The sequence below is a fragment of the Elgaria multicarinata genome, chromosome 10, assembly GCF_023053635.1.
Source record: "Elgaria multicarinata webbii isolate HBS135686 ecotype San Diego chromosome 10, rElgMul1.1.pri, whole genome shotgun sequence".
Taxonomy (NCBI): domain Eukaryota; kingdom Metazoa; phylum Chordata; class Lepidosauria; order Squamata; family Anguidae; genus Elgaria; species Elgaria multicarinata.
Window position 1 is genome coordinate 57,310,160 of NC_086180.1, and position 18,894 is coordinate 57,329,053.

The 18,894-nt window shown below is 42.2% G+C and overlaps 1 protein-coding gene across 2 annotated transcripts in view; it reads right to left on the reverse strand.

The window, feature by feature from the left end:
* The window catches only part of LNX1 (ligand of numb-protein X 1), a 78,935-nt gene that overhangs the window by 25,497 nt on the left and 34,544 nt on the right, over window positions 1-18,894 (reverse strand). For both annotated transcript variants that reach the window (XM_063135787.1, XM_063135786.1), the window contains exons 3-6: window positions 17,048-17,203; window positions 7,649-7,851; window positions 5,138-5,509; window positions 102-239 (exon numbers count right to left, since the gene is read on the reverse strand). In XM_063135787.1, coding sequence (XP_062991857.1) covers window positions 102-239; window positions 5,138-5,509; window positions 7,649-7,851; window positions 17,048-17,203 — 869 coding nt within the window. The remainder of the gene's footprint in view (window positions 1-101; window positions 240-5,137; window positions 5,510-7,648; window positions 7,852-17,047; window positions 17,204-18,894) is intronic.

Sequence of the window (18,894 nt, forward strand, 5' to 3'; positions counted from 1 at the left end):
ACGATGAGACATTGCACATTAGTCAATGTACCAGAGCTCCCCTCCCCACTCTTTCACAGAAGAAACCATAATGACGTGGGGGAAAAAGCCCTAAGCCTCACCTTGTTAGGATTGTTCCTCAGAGCGGGGAAGGGCTGATGATAGCTACCGTTGTAATCCCATCCGGCCTCCTGCAAAATATCAGGAGTCTGTTCCCTGGTTTGCCGAGACACAGTGAAGTGAACTCGCTTCTCACTAGCCTGCATGTGGAGATGCAGATAAAAGCCCTGCTTTGTTAGTCAGTCACAAAACCAAAACTCTCAGGATTAGGAACACAAAAAATATTTAAACAATTTAGGGCACAATCCTATGCATGTTTAAACAGAATAATGTCCTACAACTGCCAGAATTCTCCAGCCAGTTATAGGACTTTCACCCTTAATTAAAATGTCAGTTATTTATTTACTTCCTTTATATCCTGCCTTTTGTCCTCCAAGGAATCCAAGGGAGCATACATAATCTTCCTCTCTATTTTATATTCATAACAACAACCCTTTGAGGTAGGCTGGGCTGAGATTGGTCCAAAGTCACCCAATGAGCTTCCATGGCCAAGTGAGGACTAGAACCCAGATCTCTCGACTCTCAGTCCGACACTCTAGTCACTACACCACACTGGATTTATAGCCCATTACAGCATAGGTGCTCTGAGTTTATAGAGCTTTCACTGAAGACAGATGTATTATTTATTAATGTCCCCCAAACATTTCATAAATAATCACTGGCTTATTTAATTTTTTAAATCCTTTTGGGTGATACTATTCATGCATTTTGATTTAACAATTTTGATTTAGTTATTTCTCCATTTTTTAGTAACTTTTCCAACTATTTTTGTTTGTTTCTCTATTTTTGAGTAATTTCTCCACCCAAACAAGCAAATGCCATACTGATACTACTACTCCATTCCGTGTGGCCAAATGCAAAAGAGGACTGGGCTCCAGCACCTTTAAGAGTTATGCAGAAGAGTTCCCTCTCTTCCACAACTATTAACAATGAGGCAAGTCCTGCCCTCTTTTGCATTTGGCCACCCTGATGTCATTGGAGTATTCAGCAACAAACTGTTCAACATAACACAGAAGTTGAAAGTGAAATGTAACATTTGTAGGAGTTTCTCCATATGAAACATTGATCTGTGGGTGAAGTAATTGCAACTTTCTGCACCTAAAAGAACTCAAAATGGTATGCATAGACTGTGACCAACACAATCCTGCATAGTGTGATTTTTTTTTAAGGAGATCATTTTGGCCATAGCTGGATGGGGCGAAATCCTGGGGCGATCCCCAGGATCTTGCCCTCCCCTTTTGGCCTGGTTTTTCTGCAGTCTTGGGCTGAGCCCGAGACCGCGGAACGTGTGGCCGGCTCCTCGCGATTCCTCAGGAGCACTGCGCCCATCGGGGGTGGGGTGGGAGTGGGAAAAGTAATTTTTTTATAAAAAACCACCTACCTTTTGCGCACGAGCGTTCATGCGCTGCTGTCCCTTTAAAAAAATTTAAAATGGCGGGCACAACGCCTCTCCTGAAGTTGTCGTGTGCCGCCTGTAAACAGAGGGGTGATCGCGCAATAAAACCATCACGAGATCTTCACCCCTCCACCGCGGACTAACAGGTAGGTCTAGCTAAGGCCTGAGCCTAGGACAAGAGGGGTAACTGTCTCATGTATATCGTAGACATCTCCTACAGACACTGGCAACAGTCAAAGTTAAACACTTCTAAGACTGCAGGCCTATGTACATTTGCCTGGAAGTAAGCTCCACTGAACAAAATGGACCTTACTTCCGAGTAAACATGCATAGACTTGCACAGAAAATTCCAGTGGTTTCCCATTGTCCATCGCTTCATAATTTCATATGGCTTTGAGGTTTTGTTTGTTTGTTTCCATTTTAGATACAGTGAGGAATGTGTTTCTGTCACATAAGGCATAAATGATGCATACATATATGTTTATAGATGTTTAACATACGTTTTCTTTACATGTACAGTCACAATGCTATCTGCTCTAAAAGAAGCCTAACTATTCTATTCTGGGTTCTTTTTTAGCATGCCATCATATAAGAATATCGGCATCTGTACTTTAAATCCATATAGTCACAGCATTGTCTCGTAATTAGAAACAGAGAAATGTCCGAAAATGTCTTAGATTAAAGCTATAGGCATGATATGAAACTAAATCAGCTGGTGGTGTGAAGACTAATTAATATATAGTTATTCTATATGAAATGTATTACAAGGTCAGTTGAAGAACTTCCCATGATTTATCTCCAAACTGGTTATTTACAGGAAAGTTGTAAATGTGATCAATTGCTAGAGTGTGTGTTTGAGGGGTGGCGGAGGCAGGGAGATCCCAGAAGTTCAAACAAAGTATCTCTTTAGAAGAGAATTTCATAGTTCTCTCTAAATCATGGAACCGGTTGATTTGACAGACTTGAATACAAGTCCTCTAGAGCCAAGTCCATTTCTCTAATAACTGAACCACACCATCTCTATATTTTACTTTGTTTCATTTGCTAATTATCCTGGAAAACCATTTCTGAATCACAAGGGAAGCAGGAGGTGACATTTTAGTGTGGAGAGAACAAGACGCTTAGTCTGCTGTGGCACATGCAGGCATCATCTGAAAAACTACTTCTTTTCTTCACCACTGTTTTATTCACATGCAAATATATGCAGACTTAATTAGTTGAGTGACAAACTCAAGAAATCTCATATGACTAAGTGTCTAAAGTTTCAGTTAGGTAACAGCACTATTTTAAAACAACAAAACAAAACAAAAACAGATATACTTGGTGACTCAGCATATTATTTTTCCTCTGAAATTACTTGGAAAAGAGGCAAATTGGATATATTATAATGACAACAAAGGTTAGACTGGTAGAGAATTCTAAGTTAGGGAAGGCTAATTTGATTCATGAGGTTCATGTCTTGGAAATGTGATTCTCTTCCTTTGATGTGCATATTGTTTAAATTCCCTGAGAATTTATGTGTGTTTCAAATACTTGTTTAAATAATACCCGTTCTCCAGGTAGTATCCAATTGCGCCTCAGTGTTAGTGCTAATGACGTCACACTTAGCATAAACCAATACTTGTAAGTAGCACTCGCTAGAGCAATGGGAAAAAGTGGAGATTTGCTGCCTAAATTTGCCACCACCAGTGCTTTTTCCCATACTGCGCAAGGATGGGTTTATACTAGCACAACATCAGTGACTCTGGGACATAATTGAAAATAGCAAGTGCTTCACTAGCTTTGTTAAACATTTATATGAATTGTCTTGAGTTCAGTGTGAGAGTGCGTGTGCATGTATGTGCATGTATTTATGCAAGTATACATATGGGTACTTTTTGTCTATGAACCATTTTTGATCTCTTCACTAACTGAATAACAAACTGTTACTCAGAATACTACCCTTTAGCAGGGGGTTCCCTTTGCTGCATCCTTTTCTTAGAGCACATAAAGCCCTTCTTTTGTTACTAACCTGCACAGACAATGATAGTCAGTGTAGACAAAATGGTTACCATATGGAAGCTACTTTAATGTGTTCTCTCTTTGGCAGTTGTTCTTATAAAGCTATGGTAAGGTCTCCATAAGAAACAGTAGGCTCGCCATAGGGATTGGGCCATTTTCATCATGGCCATAGCTAGAGGGGGCAAAATCCCGGGGTGATCCCTGAGATCGTCCCTGTGCGTTCACATGACACACAGGGGATTCCGGGATCAGGGAGGGATGATCCCTCCCTTGCCCCGGGATCTCATCCTCCCCTTTAGGCCTGGTTTTTCCATGGTCTCAGAATGTGTGGCTCGGCGCCGTGGTTTGTCCTGGCTCCTCACGGTTCCTCGTGAGGAGCCGGGACCTGCGCACAGGGTGCAGAGCTCCTCAGGAGCACTGCATCCATCAGGGGTGGGGTGGGGGGAGCAGGGAAAGTATTTTTTTAAAAAAACACCTACCTTTTGCACACAATCGTTCATGCGCTGCTGTCCCTTTACAAATTAAAAAAGGGGGTTGCAACGCCTCTCCTTCTGAGGTCATCGCGCGCTGCGTGCAAACAGAGGGGTGATCTCGCGATAAAACCATTGCGAGATCTTCACCCCTCCGTCGCGGACTAACAAGTAGGTCTAGCTAAGGCCCATGTCACTGCACCCAAAGCAAGTTGATTGCATGCTTCTACCAACTTTTTACTGAATAACAAATTGCAAACCTTAGGGCTTGAGGCTGAATTATCATGTATCGAGGTCAAGGCTCAAGGGGATTTTTATGTCATGAAAAAAATTGTTACAAAACGGGATTTAATCTTTGCAACCACTTACTCTACAAGAATGAGAGAGGCAGAAGAAGATCAATGAAGAACAATTTACTCTTAAGTCCCAGACTCATTATATATGTGTAGTTTGTGTTTAGGTCTATAGTCACCCACCTACAAAATGGAGGATTCTATGCTTTTCAAGAGTACATAGTGATAGATACAATTCTGTAATACAAACTCAACTATAATGTATAATACCTAAGGAATATGGCACTAAATAAGATTGGTAATCTATTCTGTCTAATGAAATATTACGATATTACTCTGCAGATATTATGGGGGACGCACCCTTTGATATTACTCAGTAAATCATCTCCACTTTTCCATGAGTATTAGCAAAGGGTTTGCATTTAGAGAGCAGAGCTAACTTGGTAACAGCAGAAGTGGCGCAGATATCCTCTCACTGAGCATACACGGTGACCTGGTTTGCACGACGGCAACAACCCATGGTTAACAAACTGTGGGTTGTTGGAAATACAGTGCGAGTGCATGTGTTTGCTGGTTCCTGCGCACCTGCCCGCTTCTACTGCAATAAATAAGCTAAACCATGGGTTCAAACGATTGGTTAAACCATGGTACCCCAACAACCCAGAGTTCTGGGTTCAGATGTCACGTAAACAACTCAGGGAGGGGGGTGTCCCTGAGTCGTTTTGTCACAGCAGAAGCAGGTGGGCACCTGGGAACCAATACCTTTTGATGTATTTCCAACAACCCATGTGAACTGGGTAATTGTTCTGCAGTTCTTATCGCAAAGTATCTCTTTGTCAGATATGTTCAGAAAGTGCCTGGAAGTTGTTGCAACAAACCTGTATCAGCTGAGCTGCGCTTTCTGGACTCCCATATCGTAGGTCGTGTCCATTGATTGCTAACACTCTGTCATTCTCTTGAAGCTGTCCATCGCGGGCAGCAACGCCTCCTTCCAGCAGGTTGAAAACAAACACTCCGGTTTCATCGGCCTTGCGGACCAGCTTGATGCCCAGCTGCTCCTCTGGGCTGCTTTTGTTCAGAATGACATGGAAACTGTCATCCCTGTAGCAGGAAACGTCAAGAGGAAGTCCACTGTTTCGGCACCGGTAGCGCTGCTCTCTGAGCACCGTGAGCCGGAGGACTTGGCAAGGTTGCCTCAGGACAGACAAGGCATAGCTGTGCGGCACGTTCCTGATGTCAATGCCATTTACCTGGAAGACCGAATCATAAATCAGTAAGGTAAAAGGCTGTCTAATTGGAACTGTCACTGCAGACAGACAACCTATTTACACAGATGTCTTCCTGTTATAGTGACATGCAGCATTTGCCTCCATCAAAAGAAGCCAAGTTTTCATTATATAATATCCTTCCCCCAAGGACAGCACACACTGTACTGTTTTCTTCATCTCATGCTGATTATCTCCAGACATAATAGCTATTTTTCATTTTTATTACTGCTCCTCCTCAGGCTCCAATATCCTCCTGCATATCTTAGCTTGAATCCACCAGCTTCTTCTTTCCAATGCCGTTCCACTCCACACAAACTTTCCCTTCTCTCTCATTTTTCTCTAGTATGTCTTATCTGCTGACTCAAAGTTACTTTAATTACCATCAAAACACACAGCCCCCATTTCCCAAAACTTCTATAAATAAAAAAGGAAGCAATGAGTAGATTGGTCCACATCTCCACTTGGTATTTAGACAACAAAACTAGTGAAACTGAAAGGGGTGTGTGTGTTCACTTACAGGAGATCCAAGGTTTAAACACTCAGGAAATCACATATATTTGACATGGCTCCCAAGGAAACATTTTATATTAATATTTTGTTTGGGTCCTCTTTGTATATTTTGCTGGGATAATTGACCTTTTTGCCACTAACGCTTCCAGCATTTTAATTTGCTATAAGAAAAATAAATCAAGCAATAGTTTAGAGATGCAGTCTGAGGGTGCAATGGTTGACCCAAGACACTGTGGAAGATTCACTTTTTCTGTAGCAACTAAACTTCTCTTGGAATTAGAACTGAGTAATTATCAGTAAGTTTCAGCTGTAATGTTGAAGGTAAGGCTGGAACCATCATACTGCAGACTAAGGAACCAACCTAAGTGAGCCCCCTAGCTATGATGAAATGTGATGGGAGTTTTCTGTGCTGGATAGTGTCCTTGTTCTTCTATTTACATAGAACTGCGTCCCTCCTTTTAACCTAGATGACAGTGAGTGTGCTCGGTTTATTCTGGCAGTAACAGTTGTCCCAGCTGGAGAAAGAATTCTTAGCAGCACTAGAGTTGTTTTCCCACCAACTGTTGGATTACAGCTCCCATCATCTGCAACCAGCATGGCCATTGCAGAAGACTGAGCTAGGGTGACCAGATGTGAAGGACAGGGTTCAGATTAATATAGTGCTGGCCAGCCTTTTTGGCAAACATACCACAAATCAAGCCCACAGTATATGAGAACGTACATATGCAGCCCTCTGTGCTTTGAGTAGTTTTATTTGTAGTCTACTGAGCCGGGGGGGGAGGGGGGAATCAACACACAATGCTAGAGACATGGACAGGAGGGAGGCCTGATTCTACACTAACAAGCCCTATGGCCTACACAGCTCACATATACACAGACCACAAACTTCCATTTCTTGTGCCACAGGTGGTACCCATATTAGGGTGACCATATGAAAAGGAGGACAGGGCTCCTGTATCTTTAACAGCTGCATAGAAAAGGGAATTTCAGCAGGTGTCATTTGTATGCATGTCACACCTGGTGAAATTTCCTCTTCATCACAACTGTTAAAGCTGCAGGAGCTATACTAGAGTGACCAGATTTAAAAGAGGGCAGGGCACCTGCAGCTTGAACTGTTGTGATGAAGAGGACTTTCACCAGGTTCTCCATATATACAAATGACACCTGCTAAAATTCCCTTTTCAATACAACTGTTAAAGATACAGGAGCCCTGTCCTCCTTTTCATATGGTCAGCCTAACCCATATCCTGCAGGTCAGCCACACAGGTTTTAATTACTGTGGAGAATTATGGGGAACTGGATTTAGGCCTAGCAAATCCATACCAATGGGAAGAAAAGCATTTTAAATACAAATATTCTGCTTAACCAGATAATGGATTGCTCTTGAAAGCAACCTCCTATGTTTGACTTCAAAAGGAATCTGCCCCAGTGAGCTTGGAATAAAAGAAATATGCTGTACTATCTCTTTCACCCCCACCATTTCTCTTTCTGTCACCTCCTCCTCCTCAATGTATCCTCAAAATGTTGCTTACCATGACCTCAAATCACATTAGAAACCTTTTTAAAAAGCTGTGCCTCTACTAACTTGCATCCACCTTCATAAGAACATACCTTCAGTATCATGTCCCCAGGCAACAATCGTCCATCTCTGGCAATAATTCCGTCTTGGTAGATGTGCTGTATGATGATGTGAACCAATGGCGTTTCACTGCCTCCCACAATCCTGATGGCAAGGCTTTCATTGGGATTGCTTCGGTTGATCTTAATGCTCGTAATTTCACCATCTGGGATGAGGTGATATAACCTTGGGAAGACTGAAATGCATTTAGAAAATACTTTTATTTGGAATGTAGTTTTTTGTTTTTTAAAAAATCTAACTGCAATACATGTAGATTTCCCATAGCTGATCCAACTAGGTTTTAACAGCTCTGCTATATGTTAAATGGAGTAAAAGATTACATTCCTGCAGTGGTGGGAGGACATTTTTTAAAAGCCAGAATAATGCATGTGAATTTTCATCTTTTTAAAATCAGTTCTTTTCTCTGACACCTCTTTTTACATAAAGCAACTCCTTTTAGACTGATGATTCCATGGTATACAGTGCAACTATGACCTCCATCAATGATTTAGACAGAGGATTTTGATTTAAATGAAAACTGCAGCAGAATGCCTCAGAACAGGGGTGGGCAAAAAGTAGATTTCCAGAAGTTTTGAACTTTTAACTCTCACCAGTCCTGACCATTGGCCATGCCGGCAGAGGCTTCTGGGAGCTGAAATCCAAAATATCTAGAGAGCTAACTTCTGTCTGTTCCTGACTTAAAGAACCTACTAAAATCACTAAAGGCCCAGTCCTCCAACTGCATTAATTGGAAACCTTGTTTTTATTCACATCTTATACCTTGTGTGCTTGATAACTTGCCATGTCACAAACAGCAGAACACCCCAGACATATACACTGCTTCTAGCATGGCAGGCACCCTTTGACTTGTGCCACGAAGGCCCGAGCATAATGTTTCGGTCCCATATAGACTTTTTAACACAGACCTCTTCACACACAATCCTATCCCATATATACCATCGCATGAGTCATGAAAGAAAGATTTCTATTTTAAGTCTGAAATTACATTTTCGACATTTCTGAACTTAGACCATGGCTCACACTTGGGCTCTTCTACCATGTGCCAAAACACCCTTATTTTATTTTATTTTATTTTATTGCCATTTTTGTTTATTGTAACATTCACTCTGAAGAAAAGTTGTACAAATATGAAGATGCTTTGATTTAATTATTGTAATGGACCAAGAACTGCAAATATTTTATAAATAGCCCAATTCACTTTAAACGTTTATCTTGTTGGTCTTCTTGTTGCAAAATCAATAATGATCTCCCCAAAAGCAAGTTCTCTTGAAAGTTCACACTTGAAAAGACAAAATAACTAGGTAGTGTCATGACCCCTGGAACATCCAGGTGAGGACAAGACACAGACTACTTTTGGGGAAGCAAACTCAGTGCCTTATTCAGAGTCCTCCTAGCCAGAGGACACATCCCTGCCATCATCCTCTGATTCAGAGGAGGAGTCCCCAGCAGAACCTCCATCTTCTTAGCCTTGCAAAAGTCTTGGGCTACAAAATCAGGTAAGGGCCCTTTAACAGTCAAATCAGCTCCTCCAGGAAGGGCAGAACTGACCACACTACAAGTCTTGTCAGCCTACCTATGGCTTCACTCGGCTTTAGCTCCCTGCTGAGACAATATTTTCCTGTTGTCCTACTGGAAGAGAGTTCTAGCCAGCAGGACACACTTGGAGCTACCCAAGGTCCTGTTTTTCTTCTGCCTTGACCTTGTTTATCATGCCTTGACCTGTGTATTTTGAACAAATATATCTGTTCAACCTGACCACACACACTATGAAGTAACTCTGCTTATTGGACAGGACTTTATTTGCTTTTGTCTGACTCCAATCAGATTTTCCCCTGTGAGTCTCAAGTAACCAGAGAATGGGACACTTAACAGTTCATGCCCTATCGTAGAATGCCAGCAATTTCTGATGAATGCTAACTTGCTGGAAAGCCCCACCCCCACCCCGATTCTGTCACCATCAATAAGTACTTCCAGATGGAGGAGTCTCAGTGCTACTGTATCAAAAGATGTTACACAGCTATTCCATCTTTTCCTCATTAACATATTTTCTTTGGTAAGCAAGAAGATGGAAGAAGTGGTGGGAAAACATGGAAAGGTTGCAAATGGAAGATGACAACATCATCCTGGCCACCCTGCTCCCCCACCCTGGTAAAATTATGTGAATGGTTTAGGGTGATCGCACAATAAAGGCCTTGCCCTGAAGCACCCACTGGCAGTGTGGAAAAATTCTGTAGGTTTATGCACACATCACTGAATTTAGTGTGTGAACTAAACATTTACTCACATCACATATTTTTGAACCTATAGATCCTTCTAGCACCACTGACTCCTCCTGTCCCTGGGATCAATGTTTCTGATTTATAAGGGACAGCTGTCCCCCACCAGCTGTCTCTCCCACCTGCCTAAGGACAAGGAATTCTGAGTAAATCTCTCAGTCTCTCAAACTACCTCATTTAATTGCACAAGTACACTCTTTCCAGAGGCAGGAACTCACTTTTCAGATTGTTGCTTGCGCTGCACTAATACTGCTTCTGATTGGCTCCAGCAAATCTCACAAGAGTTGGACAATAGGTACATAGAAATCTGTTCCCATAAATATCCACAAAAATTATCTACAATATAGCCTTCTTTTTTCTCATGGTAATGGGGTTGCAAACTAGGATGCTCCCGTCCCCCACCCAGATTTCCAAGCTCCAGTGACTTTCTCCCCACACCCACCCACACACCATCACCTCCAATGTTTGGGCCCTGTGTCATTCCCTAGGTATCTCCAGTATTTTTGTATTGTCAAACCTTCCCTAGGAACAAGACTAGATTGCAAAGTCAAAGAACATTGGAAAGAATGCAGTGACACCATAAGTCATTATTAGCTCATATTTCAAATATGGGGGATTCCACACGTCGTACTGAGGGCACTTCCATGCGCCCCCAGTGCGGCCCCAAAGCGATGGTGTAACTTGCCTGGAGAAGAGACGAGGAAGAGGCGTCTTTGCCGCCGCTGCCGCCACCCACCTACTTCCTCGCCGGCCGGGACGGAGAGCTCGGCGGAAGAAGGCAGGATGGAGAGCTTCTTCTGCTCTCCACCCCGCCTTCTTCCGCCGAGCTCTCCGACCCGGCCGGGTCGGAGGTAGGTGGGTGGCGGCGGCGACGGCAAGGACGCCTCTTCCTCGTCTCTTCTCCAGGCAAGTTACACCATCGCTTTGGGGCCGCACTGGGGGCGCATGGAAGCCCAATGCCATTGGCTTATCATACAGCTAAATTTGTTTCCAAGGCTATCTTGGCCTTGAGGAAATCTTATCATATTCCCAGGGCCCATTTACCAGTTTGAAGCTCCTCTATTCTGATTATTACATTCACTGTCACCCAACCTTTCTCCTATCAAAGTGCTGAAAATTAGGCAACAGTTCTAACACCATCAGTATTCTACTAAAGTTTTAACTACTAACAAAACCAGCATCATGTGTGTTAAGACAGGCGTAAGCATTGCTACTGCTATTACCTGTCATAATAAAGTTATAACTTTCATGTTTCTATTATCTGCCTCTGCAAATCATTTCACAAATTATACAGCAGCAATTTTGGGTTTTCCAGAGTTTGCACTCAACAGAAAGCAGCATGCAACCCTTCCTCTCTAATGCATTTGTCAGATTCACATTTAACATTTGTAGGCATGCACTTAAAAATATGTGTGCAGAGACAGCTCTACACTTGAGGGGACACCAAATGTCCTCTGGTGGTGCCCCTCCTACATTACAGGAGGTCTCTGAGGGACTTATTTGATGGCAGCAGAATGATGGGCAGCAGCAGGATCACTACTTTGTGACAAACCAACTTGTTAAATTTTCCAAAATATCCTGGACTGATGCTAACCTTGCTATTGTGGGAAATTAAAATGGTGACTCACCACCCTGGAGTGATAGAAGGTCCCAGGACAGCAGCAATGGACCTTGCTGGGATGGTGAGGCTCTGCCAGCTGTGTATTGATAGCCTGCATGTATGAATCAGCCCTAACATTAAAAAAGACACTTCCCCAATAGGTGTTTTACATTACTGGTTAAACTCAAAACGATCGCTGGTACTTAAGTGCAGTGTAATCATTTTTGCCATTTGGATGCAAAAAATATGCTGACATGACCAATCCAACCAAGAGTCTCCATTTCTTGCCTAATGCCAGAAGCTGGTTTACATTCTAAATGCCCTTCAAAACCACCTTGCCTTCCTGTCTCCAGTGTTCTAATTCTTTTTATTAGCTTTCCATTCTATTTTTAAAGTTTTCCAGTAAAGGAAAATCCTCCCTGTTGCATACCTTTCTTTGCCCCCTTAAACTTCCATTTCTTACATATCGATGAACTGCCAAATCTAGACAGAAGTACACTTTCTGTCTTCCTTTTGCCGATTCTGCTCCGTGAGTTTTCTGCATACGTTTGTGTTTTGTACACGAGGGGTGGTGTGGGGTACACTGGATCTGTCAATAATAATAAAATGTCATCTGGGTGCAGAAATAACTGGTGCTTCGCATCCAGAAGAATTATTATTTGCTTGTTATTGGTAGATATTTTTTATTGACATTTGCCAACGGTACTGCTATAATGGCAAATGACAGTTGTCTGTTTACCTTCACGCAATGCTTAACTGGAAAGATTTTTTAAATGATGCTACCAAACCTTTCCCCCAACCCTTGTTAAAATATTGTACCAAAACAGTTTTCCATGCAATTTCCCAGCAAATTTAATAATTCCCCCCAACATTTGTATAGGTTTTATGAAATGAAGTCAACTTGATCAAACATATGACAGCCAACTTGTTGGTCTCCAGATGTTTTGGACTCCCAGCATTCTTGACCATTTGCTGTGCTGGCTGGGGATGATGGGAGCTGAAGTCAAAAATATCTGTAGGATACCAGGTTGTGGAAGGCCGACATAAGAATTAGTGGAAAGCAACTCCTAGCCAGCACAGCCAATGTTGAAGAATGATGGAAATATAGCCCTAAACATCTGGAGGGCCACATGCTTCCCACCCGAGTTAAAGAATTGCAGGCAGCTGGACTGAACAAGCAGGGCTGAGGTCAAGTGCTATGATAGGTGTCAGAAAAACAGAAAGTACTCTGATATCTAGGAAAGAAGAGGTGCCCAAGCTACTAGTATTTATATGGTTTCTGACCAATCCAGCAGCTTCATATTGCCAGCCAATCACAAGGGCTGATGTTGCACACTCTTGTGCCCTTCTCGATCTGAAGAGGATTCCGAGGCATTTGCAGCCACAGTTCCATGTTGCTCAAGAACCTTAGGGCATCACGGCTTCTGATTCCAGTTTCAGAGCCACTAGCATTTTACTTCGATTAAAAGTCCTTACTTCAGCCTTTGTAATCATGTTGATTGATAAAGAATGGCTAGCATTTCTGTTAATGTCCTTCTAAACTCAGGAGAGTGCTGCAGGTGACAGCGGGGCACAGAACTAGCAGCAACAACAAAAAAAGCAGGCCTAAGAAGTTACATACAAGCTTGTGCAAAATTAGTACTTGCACTGACATTATTGTCACTCATACCTTTTTCCTCTGCAGGGTGCTTTGCAGTGCCTATGGACTGTCAACCATTATGATGGCAAGGAAAACATTCCATATGTTCATGTATTCTTTAGTTTAGATTTCATGGTGGGGGTGGGGGTGCCATTTTTAATGTATGTTAGGCAGAATTGCATAGATGTGATTGCTGCAAAGTTAAGAAATACCTCCATGAATTTGGTTAAGATCCTATTTAGTTGGCTTACTAATCACATCCCCCTTTTTCTCGGCTCTTCTTTCTCCTTTGCAGAAGCAAGCTAAATCAATGACTTATCTTAAACAGTGGAAATCCTACCAGATTTCTTCAGTTATCTAGCTATTTATGCTCAGTTTATCACCAACTCATCTGTCTGCTCCACTGAGATTGCTACTAACAGGGTTTTGCCATATTTGGGCTGCAAACCCAGAATCAACACTGCCTCCAAAGCCCTTGCCTGGTCTAGATTTTGACCAATCTGTAGCATAAACTGGTTTGTTGCATTTTTGGTTCTTAAAATCTGTATCAGTCATCCTCATAAGTCTCATACACATGAGCTTACCATTCTCAGAAATGGTTTGTTTGTTTTAAAACCAAAAATCCATTCTGAATTTCTGCTACGAAATACATGTGATGTTTATATTGTTTCCCTTCAGTGAAGAGAGCTGGAGTTTGTGTACTCATCATGGGTCAAACTTCAACCTTTCCATTAAAACTATTTTGGGGGGAAATTCCAGAGAAACAGGATAAGTATGTGACAAAGAGTTACCTGTAATGCTCATCCTTCATACAGCCTGGGATGCTTTCACACCCTTCCATTCCCAATAATTAGTTCAGCCTGCTATATCCAAAATGGATATTAGTACCTAGAAACCAGGGTTCTGGAATCAGTATCTTGAGTCCATTAGAAAAGACACATTTGAAAAGCACTGATTAAATAGTTCAGTCTAATTTCTGCCACAACAGCAATTTGTGTAGAAGTGCAAACATGGTAATTGATGCCTGCGGCAGATGCTTTAATGAAGGCCACTATAAGTCAGGAATAATTATGAGTCAGAATGGTAGTATGGTGTAATGGTTAGAGCAGTATTCCCCAAACTGGTGCCCTCCAGAAGTTCTAGACTATATTTCCCAGCATTCCTGACCATTGTCCATGCTGGCTGGGGCTGATGGGAGTTGAAACACAAAACATCTGAAGAGCACCGGGTTGGGGAAGGCTCCATTAGTAACTTGTCATGGACTGAGGAAACCCAGATTCAAGTCTGCACTCAGGCATGAAAATCACTGCATGTCCTTGGGTGCTACTCTCTTTCAGCATAACCTACGTCAGAGGCTCGTTGTGAGGGAAAAATGGCAGGGGGAGAACCATGTATGCTGTTCTGAGCTCCCTGGAAGAATAGCAGGATATAAATATAATAAAAATCATCATAATGTTTCATTGGCATGTTGGTAGAGGTGGGGGTGAGCCTAGAGCCAAAGCATGGCTACCTCTGGAAAAATAGAAATAACTCTTGGCAGCATTGCAGCACCTTAAAGACTAACAAACAAAGACTTTTTGTTATGGCATAAACTTTCATGGCATTCCCTCTCACCGCCAACCCTCCCAGCCACGTGTGTATATATTAGAGCAACTGATGAAGTGGACTCTAGTCCACAAACACCTATGTCATACGATATGTGTTAGTTTTAAAGTGCCAGAACACTCTCGGTAGTTTTTGCTGCAACAGACTTACACAGCACCCCACTGGAAAATCTAGGTAGTTAAATTCCCTCAAAAATGCATTTTTCACCCACGCTACCATCTATCAACTGCAGTGTAATGAAGACAATAGAAGCAAAACCAGCAGAAGGTCAAGAAGGCACACAACAGACAATAATTCTACCCCCTAAATGTATAGATCTGACTTCCCAGCCTGGTGCCATCTAGATGTCTTAGACTACAACTCCCATCAGCCCCAGCAAGCATGATTGGGGTGCTGGAAGGAACCAGCTTGGGGAGGGCCGGTAGTACAGATCGTATATGAGTAAAATGAAGATTGCACTACCTCCGACTTTTTACTGGAGTCTCTAGGCTGCTCTAACATGGAGAACTCTTACATTTCAGGTGGCTTAAGAAATACTGAACTGTTTCTAGTTCCCTGATGGCTTCCCCCTTCTCTGTCTTTCTGTAGAGACCTTGATAAAGGGACAAACCTGGATCTTTTAAAATCACACGTTGACTAAATGTTTATTGTCAGGGGACATATGTCTAGACATAAATTGAAGCAAAGCTGACAGCTACTGAAAGGAAAGTTAAAATAATACTGGCAGTTAAACCATCTGAACTACAGCTGACCTCAGTGAAAGCATGACATAGAAAATATAATTTTAGAAACAGCCAGCTCTTGAATCTTGACAGGATTAAATTAATATCAGTTTTGATGGATGTGGAAGATTCTGGAAACTAGAAGGTAACAGCTGACAGCCAAGAGGCATTTGGGCCTTGCTTAAATGTCGTTTTCTTCAAACCCCAACTCCCCAGGAGTCCTCATTGTAAAGCTGAAGTCTTTGTCTACAGTGGAGATGTAATGGGGCCCGGTTTTGATCAGCCATTTCTTCATACCAGATGTGCAAAGTGTATAATTCCCTTGAGATTTGCTTTATGAGCAAATGCAAACAAAGCCCCAATTTGATTTGAGTTGTTCCAATTGCTGCCAAAATTCGCCCCCCATTTCTCAACAAGTATGCATGAATATCTGCCTATAATGCTGGCATGAAGTTGCTGCAAGCCTTAGGCCATAGCTAGATGGGGCGAAATCCCGAGGCGATCCTTGGAATCGTCCCTGTGCATTCACATGACGCACAGGGGATCCCGGTATCAGGGAGGGATGAACTTTCCCTTGCCCCCGGATCTCGCCCTACCCTTTGAGCCCGTTTTTTCCATGGTCCCGGGCTGATGCTGAGACCGCAGAATGTGTGGCCAGGTGTTGCAGTTTGTCCTGGTTCCTTGCAGTTACTCACGAGGAGCCAGGACCCATGCATGGGGCGCAGAGCTCCTCAGGAGCACTGCGCCCATCGGGAGTGGGGTGTCGTGAGCGGGGATTTTTAAAAAACAACAACAACAACCTTACCTTTTGCGCACGAGCGCTTGTGTTTATCTTCTTTAAGAAAAACAAACAAAATGGCAGGCGCGACACCTCTCCCTCTGAGGTCATCGTGCACCACATGTGAACAGAGAGGGAGATCTCGCGATAAAAATATCGTGATATCTTCACCCCTCTGTCCTGCTAGACCGGTAGGTCTAGCTAAGGCCTATGGGTCAATGTATAAGGTGAAGGACAAACATGAGCAGAATCTGCGGCATGCAAATGTACACACATGCATGCATGTGTGAGTAGGCAAAGTGCTGTGTGTGTATGTGTGCGTGTGTAAAAAAAAAGGCTCTCTGAATTTTTGTGGGCCTCCATTGGAAAAGGACTATTTTTCTTTTACCCATAAAGAAGAAACAAAGGCTATCATACAATAAGCAGAAGTCGAAGCGGCTTGATCAAGATCCCAGCCCTCTTGTGCTTATGCAAGAGCACAGTATTAATTTCTGTGAAGCTTGTTACACAGAAGAACATCCTGATAGGGAGGGACACGCCTAATATTCTCACATCAAACGTGTTTCCATTTCATGTGTTCTGCTTTTAGGAGATTCTTATACAATTCTCTACAAAGCATGCTCTCTGTTTGCAGGTAACTTTTACCAGTTAAAACTAAACAGGTAATTCTTTATAAATACAGAATTGTAAGGAGGGTATTAAATTCTCAAATGTGGGTGATCCAAATGAACAAACAGGTAAAAATTATTACCGTCCTCGGAGGCAACCAAATTTTCAACGTTCTCTTGTTCCTGTTCAGAATGGTTAGCAACTGCACCACCACTTTTTGTCCTTCGAAGGACACTGAAAGCTCTGTTTATTTTTTTAAAAGACCTGCTTCTTATAGTGGAACGTTCAAAATGTCGAGCTGCAGGAGAGAGGGAGGGAGGGAGGAAGAAAGAAAGAGAGAAATAATGTTCAAGTTTGTACTATAAACCAAAAAAACCATAAATACTTATTCTGAGAACTGCTAAATGGAGATAACATTAGCCCTTATTTCGCCATTATATATGGCCCGTCATGTTTTTCCTCCCTCCAACGGACTTGTAGGCCTGAATATATGTTAGCAATTCTGCAAGAATTCAAAAAAGCAATATTCTGCACTGTCACTGTGGAATGCTACATTAACCAAAGAATGATTGAAGCATTTATCACAGGGTAAATGCCATGGATTGCAAACAAAGAAAAAGAAATACATATTGAGAGAAGAGGAGCTCCTTTGAAATAAGCCATGATTCTTCCCTGATTTCATTGGAATAACTCCTTATATTTTTGTTTCAAAACAATGGTAGTAACCATATAATGACAACTCACAGGTTGTTTAAACCATGGGTTGTTGGGGTTGAGCAGCAATGGGTGAGTGTGCTGCCTCCAATACACTTGTCACTTCCGCTTTCAATTAACAATCCATGGTATGTTGTTGGGTTAACTCTGGGTTGCTTAACCCCTATAGTTCCCAGGTTTTGACATCAGAATAACAACCCAGGAACAGAGCATTGCTGGGTTGTTAATTGAAAGTGGAAGTGATGAGTGTGTGGGAGGCCTGGGTTCTGCAACCCAGGAATTGCTGATACGTGCAAACCAGGTGAATGTGTCTCCAAAGTCCTATTACACTACTACTCTTCAAGCAATACATGCTATTATTAGGAATACTGAAGGATTTGATTCAGACAACACTTCCAGGAGGTTGTCTAAATGTCATCTTTGCTCTGTGTTGGCTGCAAATTGGCTCTGTGTTGGTTATATGATGCAGCCGCTGATTTGCTGGCACAACAGGGCAAAGAGACGATGATGCACAGCCGAAAGGTTGGGGAGTAAACCCCGACTTTTCCTGCCGGAGCAAGGTCCTCACTCTAGCGCTGCGCTGGGGGTGTTCCTGGGCAAAAGGCAACTTCCCATTGGTTGCCAGAAGCCAGGTGAGGGGGTGGGGTGGGCAAGCTTAACACAGAACAAAATGCATATAAAATAATGCATATTTTAGGATAAAGTATGTTTAGAGGTGTTTGCTTTAAGAGAAAATACCTTTAGAAATGTACTTTTGCTGGGAAAATGTTTTCAAAAATGCTACTTAAAGACAAATTTTCTGGTGTGTTTTTTTAAATCAGAAATTAGTGTGGAAATAGGACAGGCTTATGAATGGACACATGTGAAACTGACACAGATTGGATATAGACTGATCCAGCCATTGCTAGCTATTGTATAGCAGCCTACTGAATTAATTTCATACATTCTTTCTTTCATTTAAGGCTGGTAAGGAACAAATAGGTTCTAATAATAATAATAATAATAATAATAATAATAATAATAATAATGATGCTATATATGCTAGTACTGCTGCTGCTGCTGTTACCACCACCACTAATACTAAACTTAGCAGTATTTTCAAAGTTTTCTGTTCTTGTAGGCTGTCAAAGGGGTAAAGTATTTTGTTGAACTGGTAGCTAAACTGTTGGGCACCTTTTTTCCACAGCAATTCTCATTATGTTTGGTGTCTCTGTGCGATTCACAGATATAAAACAACATGGGTCTTGCATGGCCAGATGTCACACAGAAAGAATA